General features: G+C 55.9%; 1 protein-coding gene across 1 annotated transcript in view; it reads left to right on the top strand.

The window, feature by feature from the left end:
• Window positions 1-13,484, top strand: part of JPH3 (junctophilin 3) — a 76,483-nt gene that overhangs the window by 23,874 nt on the left and 39,125 nt on the right. The window contains exon 2 of the mRNA XM_027513853.1: window positions 7,368-8,145. Coding sequence (XP_027369654.1) covers window positions 7,368-8,145 — 778 coding nt within the window. The remainder of the gene's footprint in view (window positions 1-7,367; window positions 8,146-13,484) is intronic.

Raw genomic sequence — 13,484 nt, 5'->3', positions numbered from 1 at the left:
GATTCTTTACCAGCTGAGCTACTAGGGAAGTCCTGATTCCCCCGTCAGGGAATCAAACCCCTGTCTCCCACATGACAGGCAGGAATACTCACCACTATGCTGGTCATTTCTTTCCCCACCTTCCAAATGCTCAATAAAATACTACTCCATACAGCTTTTTGTCTGAACAAATCCACCAAATTCTCTACATATATACAGTATACACACATTTCATTTTGTATATTTTCTTTCATTGCTTGCTATAAGTTATGTACAGTTGACCCTTGGACAGTGTCAGGATGAGGAGCTCCGCCCCTCCATGAATTTGAAAATCTATGTATAATTGATAGTCAACCTCAGTGTATGTAGTTCTACAGTATATGCAGTTCTGCATCTGGGAATTCGACCACTGTAGGCTTTACCATTGGGAAAAAATCAGTATAACTGGACTCTCAAACCCATGGTATTTTTGTGCGCATATGTAAAACCGCTTCCCCTCATGTTTGTTGGATCCCCCGTGCCCTCCCCCTTCTGTGGTTTGCTTCCTCGTTTTGGTGGAGTACATCGTGCAGTAGCTTCCTAAGAAAGGATGCATGGAAGATAGTTGTGGCTTGATTACTTGATCGATTGGCTGTATATGTAGTTTTAGATTGAAAGTCATTTTTGTTCCGAGTTTAAGTGGGAGAAATTCCCCACCAACGTCTCGGTCTCGGTGTTGCCACAGAAAGGTCTCATGCCATGCTCTCAGCCCTTTGTGTGAAGTCTCTTTTTCTTCTCTGGAAGCGCTTGGGGTCTTCCTTTGCCCACCGAGGTTCTGAAGTTTCACTGGGCTTGGCCTGTGTCTCTCTCCTTGGTCGTGCAGGGTGTCTTGAGCCCTTTCAGCCTGGACTCTCACATCCTTCAATTCTGGGACACTTTCCCATTTTACATATTTGGTAATTTTCCTTCCTTGCTTTCTGGAACTCCTAGTATATAGATTTGAAGCCATCTACATGACTCATGGATGGCTCTAAATTTCTTCTATCTCTCACTACTTTGCCTACTTCTTTTTGTTCTAGTTTCTGAAAGATTTCCTTGACTTTATCATCCAACTCACATCAAAATTTTTATTTTGGCCATTACACTTTTAATTTCCAGGAACTCTTTTTCTCTGATTTCCTTTTCCTTTTTTTAAAAATTGCATTTGATTCTCATTTTGAAGGTGTAGCATCTTATCTCTATGAGGATTTCCTATTTGGTGTCCACACCCTGCATTTCCCATGGTTCCCTCCAGTTTTCCCCTAGGTGGGGCTCTTTCTTGCCCCCTCACCGTCAGGTGCCATGGGTGAGCATCCTTCCAGGATGGGGCCCTGGCCTGAGCACCCCCACCGCCCCCCATCTGCTGTGGGCTCCATGCCCTTCCCAGGAAGAACAGTCCCCGTCCTGCCCAGGGCTTGCTCTTGGAGGACACAGCATCTGGCTGGACTGACCTGTCTTGTCCCCAGACTGGTCCCTGAAAGTATCACAACATTAACAGTTGAACACGTTGTGTCTGTGATGAACGTGTTGGAAGAACTTCAGTGGATGAGGCTGGGGAGGGGTAAGAAAATACAAGTGTGTGAGAGACGCGAGGGCTCTGGGGAGACCTGAATAAGTCAGCAAGAGCAGACTGTGCACAGTACCCGAGAGGCTGGCAGCGGGGGTGAGGCCTGGATCTCCGCTGGCTGAGGGCCGTGGGGCAGAGCCAGCTTTTGAATTTGGACCTGGTGGTGTTCAGAACCAGACGGCGCCAGTGTCCATGGTGTGCCCAGAGCAACGGTCACAGTGGCGCTCGAGTGGGTCCCTGGGCACAGTGTTGGCCTTCCCGGAAGGCTTGTCAGGAACGCAGGGGCTGTGGCCAGGAGCTCGGGGGATGTTGGACAGCCCCGCAAGCCTGAGACCCGCTGGTGTTCACACCCTATTGGCTTTTCTCTGCAGGCCTGGGTCACTCCAGTTGGCATCTCCCAGGCCGCGTTTGGGAGGTTTGTTTCCTTACCTGAGGTCCACTGAGATCTGGTTCTGAGTTCTGGGTGACGGGGGTCATCCCTTATCTTCATTGCAATGTGCAAAGTCCCTGAGTGGGTCGCCTGTGTGCCACCCTACCCACCCTGAGGTTACCTGCCCCCCCACCCCCAGCTGCCCCCTGGATGATTCATCTTCATCTGGGTGTCTCCCTGTGAGGGGCAGACACAGGGCTTGCAGGGCCCCGGGTCAAGGTACAGAGTGCAAACAGGAAGTTGCCCCTGCCCTGGGGTCTGCGCCACCCAGACTGACCCTGCAGCATCGCAAGGGTGCCCATGCAGGGCCACAAGCGGTCTTCTGTCTGCACTGGGCTGGCTTCTGTCTCTCCACATGCAGGCTGCTTGGCATATAAAACAAAACGGCGGACTTAGTCTTTTTCAAGAACCGACCACATTCAGTGAAACAGCCATGGAGAACCAGGGGTTTGATTTCAACCCGTCCTCTACTGGCCCCAAACAAGAAAGGGAGATGGGAGGAGAAGAAAGGACCTGGCCCTGCGGGGGCCAGCCCAGAGCCCCAGCTTTGGGAGAAGCTGGCTCCTGGCTGAAGGCCTGTCTTCTTTCTCCTGATCTGGACCAGCCTCGAAACTGGGCCCAGCTATCCCAGCAGGTCACAGCAGAGCTGATCAAGAGCGTAATATCGAAATTCATTTTTCTTACTGACATCAGGTGTAAATTCGGAAATGTGTTCCGACTGGGAACGAAAGTGCAAATACAATAAAGCTGCATGCCCTGAGCACGGAAGGCTCAGCTGCCCGCATCACACCGTGTGCAGGAGGCCACACCCAGGGCTCCATGTGTCTAGAGGATGCTCATGGTTGTCACCCCCATGTCACAGGTGAATTAGGAGATCTGAGAGGTGGAGTGAGGTCCCCGGGTCTGGGGTAAGTGGAAAGCCCCAGCTCTGAACTCGGGGCTCCTGACTCCTGGTGCCCACGCCCCAGGCTCCAGCACCGCTGGGCAGGCTGGCCCAGCAGGGCCCCAGCAACCACAGGCATTTGTTTCAAAGCCCCGAGGCCCTCATTCTGCTTAAATCACCTAGAATGTGACCAGTTCATCTTCTGTCTTGATGTTTCTCACTGTGCATGCAAAGTTGTTTCAGTCGTGTCTAACTCTTTGCGACCCTGTGGACGGTAGCCCGCCAGGCTCCTCTGTCCATGGGATTCTGTAGGCCCGAATACTGGAGTGGGTTGCCATGTCCTCCTGTCGGGGATTTTCCCGATCCAGGGATCGAACCAGCGTCTCTTACGTCTCCTGCATTGGCAGGAGGGTTTTCTACCCCTAGCACCACCTGGGAAGCCTGTTTCTCTGCTTCTGCTCATTTTTCTGCTACCAGCTATTACCATGTATCTAATTCCAGACTGTCTTCATCACCCCAAAAGGAACCCTGACCCTGATAGCCATCACTCTCGTCCTCCCTCCCCCAGCCCCTGGCGACCACCAACCTGCTATCTCCCTGGACTGTCCGTTGAGGCTGTGTATTTTAAAGCGGAGGCTGGCTGTGCGGAGCCTTCTCTTTAGCATTTGCTCCTGTCTGGGCACACCCTCTGGACACATCTCTGACCCTCTCCAGCCTCAGCTCACCTGTCCAGGGACCCCTGGAATCATGGAATTCAGGCATAGTATGCCGAGCAGCTTTTTCGCTGATGTGAAAACAGACTCACCTCTGCAGAGCTGCGTGGCTTGTGGAAAGCCAGGGCAGCAGGACTCAGGAGCTCAGAGTGGGAGGGAGGCTCGAATCCCTACCTGGGACCCTTGCTTTGCCTGCGCCGATGCTCAGAGCAAGCTGCAGCTTGCCTTTGCCTCCGTGTATGCGATGGACTCCGCGTCCACGTCTGGAAGGTGGAACCACGCCCTCCAGCCTGTGGGGACGTCGTTCAGACTCCAAGATAGACACAGGGAGGCCCACTCCCCGACGCCTCCCTGTTATTACCCTTTTATCTGAGGGAGGGAGTGTGGGCAATCATTTTCTCAGGGATGGAAGTGGCCCGCACCTCACAGGATGCCAGGTGTGGCTTCCAGCCTGGTGCCCTCTGGACGAGGGTAGGCAGGACCTCACTGCGTGCAGAGCCCTGGCAGGGGGAGGATGCGAACCCTGGGGTTGAATCCTGTCCCTCTTTGAGCCTCAGTTTCCTCACCTGCCAGGTAAAGTGCTGTTTATCCCTGAGGTTTTCTTCCTTAACCAACTTTTCTTTCATTTTGTAAACTTTTTGTTTTATATTGGAGTATAGTTGATTTACAGTCTTGTGACAGGTTCAAGTGTACAGCAAAGGGATTCAGTTTTACGTATCCCTAAGGTTTTAATGACGGTGATGAACAATAGTTGCTGATTACTGAGCGTTAACAACCTTTCCACACTTTACGTGGATTACCGCATTTAATCGCACAGCCATCTTCCCTGTTTTACAGGTGAGGAAACTGAGGCATGGGAACTTAAAGCAGACATTCCCAAGGTCACAGATGCAGAAAGAATGGAGCTGGGAACTCGATCCCGTGTCTGTCCCCCTCCTAATTCCTCCCTCTACCCCCATACCCACCTCCTCCACAAGGCTGGGTGTGCAGCCCCCATGTGTCCTCAGCTATATGTTCAGCCTGCCTTGAGGGGGTGCAGGGGTGTTGGTGGGGAGGTGGGCTGAGTCTTTTCATGCAAGGGCATCCTCAGCTTTGTGGAGGGCTGCCAGAGAAACCTGGGGTGACATCTTGGGAGACCCCAGCGGGGGCGACTGGATTCAGCAAATAAACACGTGGGACATTTAGTTAACCCTGAATTTCAGGTCATCAGTCTGATCATTTCTGGCCTAAGTATGTCCCATGTAACATTCCCTAAAAATTATTTGTCCATGTGGAATTCAGATTTAACTCGGGGCCCTGTGTTTTATCTGTCCCCAACCCACAAGTGGAAGTGGCAGGAAGCTGGGAGTGAGAGATCCCTGCAACAGCTGCTGGCTCCCAGCTTGAACTGGCCACAGGAAGGCTGCTGTCTGGTGGAAGGGTCTGGCCTTAAAGGGCCAGCTTCACACAGCCACCCACCCAGGAGGGGAGGAGCCATCCAGGACCGAGAGGCTAGTCCAGCGTCCCTCTCACAACCCAGGGTGCGAGTCCTGGCTCTCTGCCCCAGCATGGGCAGCTGTGGCCCGAGGCAGGAAAAGCTGTTGATATTGGGGGGGTGGGAGGATGGAAGAAAGGATGGAGAGCCCCGCCCTGCTGTGTGTGGAGTGTCATTTAATTTGCATAACTACCTAATGCAGGAGAAATGGAGACTCGTCCTGTTAAGAGTCACACAGCCAATAAGCAGAGCAAGAATATGAGCCCAGTGCTGTGATGTTTTAGCTTGATTGTGGTAAGATATATAGATAACATAAAACTCGCCACTTGAACCATTTCTAAGTGCACAGTTCAGTGGCGTCAGTCACTCTTACAGCGTCACACAGCCATCACCTCTGTCTGCTTTCAGGACTACCGTCCCCCCAAACAGTAACTCTGTACCCAATAAGCAATAATTGCCCATTCCCTGCCCCAGCCCCGGCCCCACCATCTACTTTCAGGCTGTCTGGTTTGACTCCTGGATATCTCCTGTGAGAGGAATCAAATAGCGAGTGTCCCTTGTGACATGTTTATTTCACCGAACATGGTATCCTCAGGGTTCATCCATGTTGTAGCAAATGGCAGGATGGCCTTCCTCTTGAAGGCTGCATGAACAATGTTTCATTGTTGGATGGACCACATCTTCTCTGGCTTTAGTGAGTAATGCTGCTGGGCTCGTGCAGGTACGAGTGAGTCTCCACTTTGGATTCTTTTTTTTTTTTTTTTTTAAACTTTACAAATTGTATTAGTTTTGCCAAATATCAAAATGAATCCGCCACAGGTATACATGTGTTCCCCATCCTGAACCCTCCTCCCTCCTCCCTCCCCATACCATCCCTCTGGGTCGTCCCAGTGCACTAGCCCCAAGCATCCAGTATCGTGCATCGAACCTGGACTGGCGACTCGTTTCATACATGATATTTTACATGTTTTAATGCCATTCTCCCAAATCTTCCCACCCTCTCCCTCTCCCACAGAGTCCATAAGACTGTTCTATCACTTTGGATTCTTTTGGAGACATCAGGTCTGCCAGTTCTCATGGCCTTCAGGTGTGGTGGTCTTCCCAACTCTTCTTGGATGCCTCCAGCAATGGAGAACTCACTACCTTCCAAGACTGTCTCGTCAGTACTCAGTCTGTAGCCTGGCTCTGTGTCCTTATATCTGTCACTCATGGGCCCCACGAGGCCAGTGTGGAGCCACTCACCTAGGGTGTGCTTCTTTGTCTCTCCCACACCCTTGTGCCCATGTGCCTGAGGAGCTCTGCGGTTCACTCCTGACGGCATCGGACTCTTAACTCCTCTCTCCCTCACCCCAAGCCCTAAGGGAGCAGAATTCAGCTTCGAGAAACAGGAGGGAAGGGTCTTTAAAAATGACCACCTGTGAGTAACATGGAAAATTACTTTACCATATGTAAAATAGATAGCCAACGGAGAAATAGCTGTAAGGCTCAGGAAATTCAAACGGGGCTCTGTATCAACCTAGAAGGGTAAGATGGGGAGGGAGATGAGAAGGAGGATCAAAAGAAAGGGGACATATGTATACCTATGGGTGATTCATGTTGAGTTTTGACAGAAAACACCAAAATTCTGTAAAGGAATTCAGTTCAGTTCAGTTCAGTCGCTCAGTCGTGTCCGACTCTTTGTGACCCCATGAATTGCAGCACGCCAGGCCTCCCTGTGCATCACCAACTCCCAGAGTTCACCCAGACTCACATCCATCGAGTTGGTGGTGCCATCCAGCCATTTCATCCTCTGTCGTCCCCTTCTCCTCCTGCTCCCAATCCCTCCCAGCATCACAGTCTTTTCCAATGAGTCAACTCTTCACGTGAGGTGGCCAAAGTACTGGAGTTTCAGCCTCAGCATCAGTTCTTGCAAAGAAATCCCAGGGCTGGTCTCCTTCAGAATGGACTGGTTGGATCTCCTTGCAGTCCAAGGGACTCTCAAGAGTCTTCTCCAACACCACAGTTCAAAAGCATCAATTCTTCGGCGCTCAGCTTTCTTCACAGTCCAACTCTCACATCCATAGCAATTATCCTTTAATAAAAAATAAACACATTTTAAAAATAAATTAAAAAAAAAGAATGGTATACTTTAGACAGCACTCAAAAAAATGACCACCCCTGATAGAAATCGTCACACCACCTGGGGGCTGACAGTCTGACTGCCTCGATGTAAACCTGGCCGAGTTGCCCCAGGACGGGGTGAACCGTGGCGGCCGTGTCACCCCTCCCGCCCGCAAGCCTCACCCTCTCGTTTGTCTCCACAGGGACCTACCAGGGCCAGTGGGTCGGCGGCATGCGCCAGGGCTACGGCGTGCGGCAGAGTGTCCCCTACGGCATGGCGGCGGTCATCCGCTCGCCCCTGAGGACCTCCATCAACTCCCTGCGCAGCGAGCACACCAATGGCGCAGCGCTCCACCCCGACGCCTCCCCTGCCGTGGCCGGCAGCCCGGCCGTGTCCCGCGGAGGCTTCGTGCTGGTGGCGCACAGCGACTCTGAGATCCTCAAGAGCAAGAAGAAGGGGCTGTTCCGGCGCTCGCTGCTGAGCGGGCTGAAGCTGCGCAAGTCGGAGTCCAAGAGCAGCCTGGCCAGCCAGCGCAGCAAGCAGAGCTCCTTCCGCAGCGAGGCCGGCATGAGCTCGGTCAGCTCCACGGCCAGCGACATCCACTCCACCATCAGCCTGGGCGAGGGCGAGGCCGAGCTGTCGGCCATCGAGGACGACATCGACGCCACCACCACCGAGACGTACGTGGGCGAGTGGAAGAGCGACAAGCGCTCGGGCTTCGGCGTGAGCCAGCGCTCGGACGGGCTCAAGTACGAGGGCGAGTGGGCGGGCAACCGGCGGCATGGCTACGGCTGCATGACCTTCCCCGACGGCACGAAGGAGGAGGGCAAGTACAAGCAGAACATCCTCGTGAGCGGCAAGCGCAAGAACCTCATCCCGCTGCGCGCCAGCAAGATCCGCGAGAAGGTGGACCGGGCTGTGGAGGCGGCCGAGCGGGCGGCCACCATAGCCAAGCAGAAGGCGGAGATCGCGGCCTCCAGGTAGGCGGGTGAGGGGCGGCGTGATGGGGGGTGGGGCACAGGGCAGTTCTGGGTCGCTGGACCTGGTCTGGTTGGTTGTGCTGCCTGGTTCGATGCCTACGTGTGTGTTTCTCAAACTATGCCCTGTGGAACCCTGGGGTTCCTCAGAGGTGGTGCAAGGAGATGGTTGATCTGAGGAGGCCCTGGGTCTTACAACCTCCCCTCAAATGGAGCAAACCTCCCTTCCCCTCTCTTCCTTGTTTTATATGCTGGTGTTTGATGGAGAACAATGTTGGCCATTCTCTTAGGATGCATAGCACAGCTGCTGGCTGAGAGGAAGGTGTGTGCCCCCACGGCCTCATTCCCAGGTGGGCATGGAGTGCCGGGTGCTGCAGGGATGTGGGAGGCTGGGGGTAGCTGTCCCGGCCACCCCAGCCTGAGGCAGATTCTCCACAGGCCCTGGAGATGGCACCAAGTGAACAGGGCTAGGCTGTGGGCGCTCGCCCAGGAGTCACTCACAACTTGGTGCTGTCGGCCATCAGCTGTTCGTGGGACACGGGGCTCACTGTGTGGGTTCAGCAGCCTCCAGACCCTAAGCAGGTTCCAGAGTTGACTGTAGGCGGGCGCTGTGTTGGCTGCTGAGGTGGCTTTGTATTGGTGCAGGGGTGAGAACTTCAGAACTGGTAGAAGGGGTCCCTGGGTCCTCCCGGGAAGTGCAGATGAAAGTGTGTGAGCCTGGCTCTGCCCCGCGCTGCTGTGGGAGGCCGTGGACAGCAGGAACTGCCAGCCCCAGGTTGAAGGGAGCCACCCAGTTGAAAACCAGGGCCCCCAGGTGGCCACGCTCCTGGATTCTCAGGAAACCATTCCTGACTTGAGTGTGTCGAGAGCTTCCTGCCATCTGTGTACTTTCCTGGGTCAGGGTAGGGCCCTGGGGTCAGCCCCGAGGGTCATGGGGCCTGGGACAGGAGTCTGGGGCCCTTTAGATGCCTCAGGCTGCCCGGACAGGAGGTGTCCAGGAGGACAGACACTGAGTCTTTCTGGATGATTCTGAATTCCCGGCCAGGGCAGGCCTGGGATTATTCCAGGGAGACACCCAGCTCAGTTATGGCTCAGGCCTTCCCAACCTCATTGCTAATAAAACTTTAGCCCATTTGGTTCTGGTTTTCAGCGACCTTCCATCCATATTGGAAGAACAAAAAAAGGTGGCTGTGGTTTGTTGGCAGGATATCTGCCACTCACATCCAAGGTCTTAGAGGGGAACAAAACCCATTCCAAGAAGCCAAGGGGAAAAAGGAATTACTGCCTGAATGTCGGGGTCCAGCCCTGCTCTGTTCACCCCTGCCAGTTCCCCCAGAAGTGTTCAACGATAAATAGGAGCAGTGTTTATCACTGCTCCTCTGGTATTTTACAATCGGATTTGGTTCCCTAGTTATTTTTTCCTTTATGAATATATAACCCTTGCTCCACATAGAAAAACTGGATGATGGAACATGAAGGCAGGGAGCAGCCTAAGGCAGGTCTCGTGCGTCACCCAGAGACCCTGCTGGCGTTGGGCATTTTTCTTTCCTTCCAATAGTTCATCTATTTTTTACCTTTTGTGTTTGTTTGTCTTGTTGACCTTAGTGGATACGAGGCACTCTACAGGGCAGGGGGTCAGTGTCGTCAGAGATTTAGGGGCTTGTGAGGCAGAAGCACAAAGGTTTCATGGACAGCATTCCCCGGAATTGGCTATCTTATTTTTGCTAATATTTATTTATCCGCTGCGCCGGGTCTTGGCGGTAGTAACGGGATCTTCAGTCTTTGTTGCGGCTGCAGGATCTTTAGTTGTGGTGCGCGAACTCTTAGTTGTGGCCTATGTGGGCTCTAGTTCCCTGACCAGGGATTGAACCGGGCCCCCTGCGTTGGAAGTGTGGCGTCTTAGCCTTTGGACCACCAGGGAAGTTCTGATTTTATTTGAAAGTCTGTCACTCAAGTGAACCTCTTGGGACTGGGGACATGGGATGCGGGGCAGTTTTCTGACATACCCCAGAACCTGGGGCTGCTGGTCTCTAAGAAGGAGTACATGGAGGTGGTGGTGTGGGCGGAGCTCAGAGCCAGCTCCCCGAGGACCCCTACCTGGATCCCCGTGTAGCTGCCTGCCTGCTGCAAAGGCCTGAGGGTGGCTCCGTGTATTGCGTGCTGGCTCGCTGAACGTCCAGCCTGGCCCACCACTGCTGAGCAGCCTGGGGAGGGCGCTCACCCTCTGTGGGCCGGGTCCTTGTGGACAGATGGCATGGAGCAGCATGCAGTGCCCTCGGCAAGTGTGGGGCCTGGCTACCCTCCCAGGTGACCCCTGAACCAGGTCGGCCCCTCCCCTCGTGCCCCGGCCTTGCAGGGAGGTGGGTGTGAATGCACACCCTGACGTGGTCTCAGCCTGGCAACCTCGTAGTGCCCTAGGCCACCGTCAGAGGTGGGAGGGGACAGTGTCCTCGGTCCCCAGACACGGTGAGGACGAGCCTCCATTCCAGGCTGCGGCAGGAGCTGCACTTGCCTGCGTTTTCTCAATGGGCTTAGATTAAAAAAAAAAAGAGAGAAGCCAGAGGCTGCCGTCCTGGAGAGCTAAGCCAGTGGACGCCCCGGAGCCCCGAGGCCCGCCCTCCACCGGAGCGTGAAGGCAGCCGCAGCAGCCGCGTGGGGCCGCGGAGTGCCTGGCCCCGGGCGGGCTGTGGTCACTGTCACAGCCAGCAGCCGGCCTGGCGTCAGCAAGCCGTGTCCTCAGGCCTAGGAGGGCGCAGTCGCTGAGCCGAGCCAGCCAGAAACGGTTGTGTGTATGTGCCCTCTCTCCCAGTGCGGGGACCTCCCTGAGGGCGGCTGCCGTGAGGACGGGCACGGGCCTTCCTGGGGAGGGGGGCGGCACGGAGCTTCGGGTCCCAGACGGGGTCCTGCTCCCTCTGTTTCAGGGTGAACCGCACCCACCCTGGCTTCTAGGGCCAGGGCCGGGCCACATGGCTGAGATGGGGAGCTCGGGTTCCTCCTGAGCACCGGGTCTGCAGGCTGGTCCCCATCATCGCTACCCGTCATGCAGGCTGGCATCACCAGGGACACACAGGCAGCCCGCCCAGAGATGCCAAGCTCCTCGACAGGGGTGCCACCTGGGCTCCAGAGCCCTGCCCCAGCCCCCTCAGGACGTGTGTAAAATGCAGATGCCCCCCACCCCCAGAGCTTCTGCCTCAGCAGATCCGGGTGGGGCTTGAGAACCTGCATTCCTGGGGAGCCCCTGGCATGCTGGTGCTGGCTGGGCCCCCATGGGGGGAGCAGACATGCCTGCGGCCGAGGTGAGAGGTGGAGGAGCTTCCTGCCCAGTCAGGTAACGTGGAGCCGGGGCTGAGGGAAAGGTGTGCCAGGCCAGTCGGTCTGCAGAGATAGGCGGGCTCAGAGGCCCCGCAGGCCTACGCTGGGGACTTCTCAGCAATGTCTTGTCTGCACAGAAGCTGGTTCTGAACGAATGAATGAAGATGCTCAGCCCCGCCCCTCCTCATCGTCAGGGGCCTGGCCACCTCCTTCGGTTCTGTGACCTGGAATCAAGGCCGTGGCTACCGTGGGGCTGGGCCAGGTTCCCCAGGAGCCACAGCCACATCGTTCATCCCAGGAGGATCACAGGTCCCCTCTTGCTCCTGGGTGCCCGCAGACTCTCCAGGGCGAGAGACGGACCCGCCGCAGTCCAGCGGGGCAGCGTCCTCGGCAAAGCCCACAGGGTAGAACTGCAAGTTCCCGCGGGCTTGGTTGTCTCTGGCCCGACCTCCCGGAGACGTGGTCAGTCCTGTGGGGCCTGGTGGGTCAGCTGGCTCCATGGGGGAGGAGAGGTAAATTTCCCCCAAGGTCCTGGATTGTAGGGGTTACACCAGAGCCTGAATCTGATGAATGTAACAGCTCGCTGTCCTCACCCCGAGACTCTGCAGGGGCCAGAGAGGGAGGGGCTGGAGGGTGGAACAGTCACTCCTGTCCCCGCCGCCTCTTCTTGGCCAGGCTGCCCTCTGGCGCTAAACCCGCAGCCTGGAGCATGGGGCCAGCTCTGCTTCCTGGGAGTGACTGCTGTGCTCGGGGTTGAGAGGGGAGGAGGTGTGGGCAGGGCGGCCTCACGGTTCCAGGCTGCAGGGTCCCCACGGGGCAGGGGTGTGGGGGCAGGAGGTGCGCCAAGGCTGCCGGTGGTCGTGGTGGTCGGCAGGGCTATGGCCACTGGCCCGCGTGCTGCCCATCAGCTGATACCTCTGTCTCCTGATGCTTTGCTGAGTGAGCAGTTGTGGGCAGGTGGAGCTAGGAGGGACCTTGACCTGACGTTTAGGTGGAAGATGACAAGTTCCTGGCAGGGGGCAGCCATTCCTCCCTCCTGCACCCGTGGGGGGCTGCACACCACATCCTCGCGCCAGGCCGGCCGACCCTTCTGAAGGACGGGGGTGGTCCCCGCCAGGGAGGTGGGAAAGCGGGCTCCGAGGGCAGCCTGGCTGAGAGTCAGGCCCCCGTGCCGGCAGGGCGGAGCCAGTCTCAGAGTCAGGCGGTGGCCCAGGCAGGACTAGAACTCACATCTCGGCGGTGCCTGCTGCCCTGCACCTGCTCTCAGCCCCTTCAGACCTGGACCCAGACTGGGGGCTCTGTGAATAGAGGGGTGCTGGCTGCCTTCCGTGAAGTGCTCTCGAAATCCAGCCCTGCCCCTGGACAGGAGGGCTTCACGCGTGAAACCTCGGTGAGGTCTGCTCAGGGACAGGCGCCTACCTCCCCAGTCACCTTTTTATGTCGATCCTGGGCTGGCGTCTGTCTGGGCCCCGGGGATACCTGTTTGCTTTAAGCTTTCTGCTGCGGCTTCTCTCTCTCTTTCTTTTTTTTTGCTGTGCGGGCTTCTCTCTAGTTGCCGCGAGCAGGGGCTGCTCTCTAGTTGCGGTGTGCAGGCTTCTCATTGCGGTGGTTTCTCTTGTTGCAGAGAACAGGTTCTAGGGCGTACGGGCTTCAGGAGTTGTGGCTCCTGGGCTCTAGATCGCAGGCTCAATAGTTGTGGCTCACAGGCTTAGTTGCTCCACGACATGTGTGATCTCCCCGGACCAGGGATCGAACCCATGTCTCCTGCTTCCTCAGGTGGATTCTTTACCACTGAGCCACCAGGGAAGCCCTGCTGTGGCTTCTCTGCTCCTGTCAGTTACGTGTCTTCAGCAGGTCATCCCCAGAGCCCTGGGGGCAGGGGGACAGTGCATGAGCCCCATGTGGGTCAAGACAGGGAGGGCGCATTATCTGCAGGGGAGACTGCCTGGGGCTGTCTCACTGGGGCATCTTTCCATCCTAAAGAAAACAAAATATTTAAGGACCTGAAATCAGAGTGGGGGTTGTGGTTT

This window comes from Bos indicus x Bos taurus, chromosome 18 (assembly GCF_003369695.1).
Source record: "Bos indicus x Bos taurus breed Angus x Brahman F1 hybrid chromosome 18, Bos_hybrid_MaternalHap_v2.0, whole genome shotgun sequence".
NCBI classification, from domain to species: Eukaryota; Metazoa; Chordata; class Mammalia; order Artiodactyla; family Bovidae; genus Bos; species Bos indicus x Bos taurus.
Note: the sequence above shows the minus strand (reverse complement) of the source record. Positions and strands in the feature narration are given on the sequence as shown.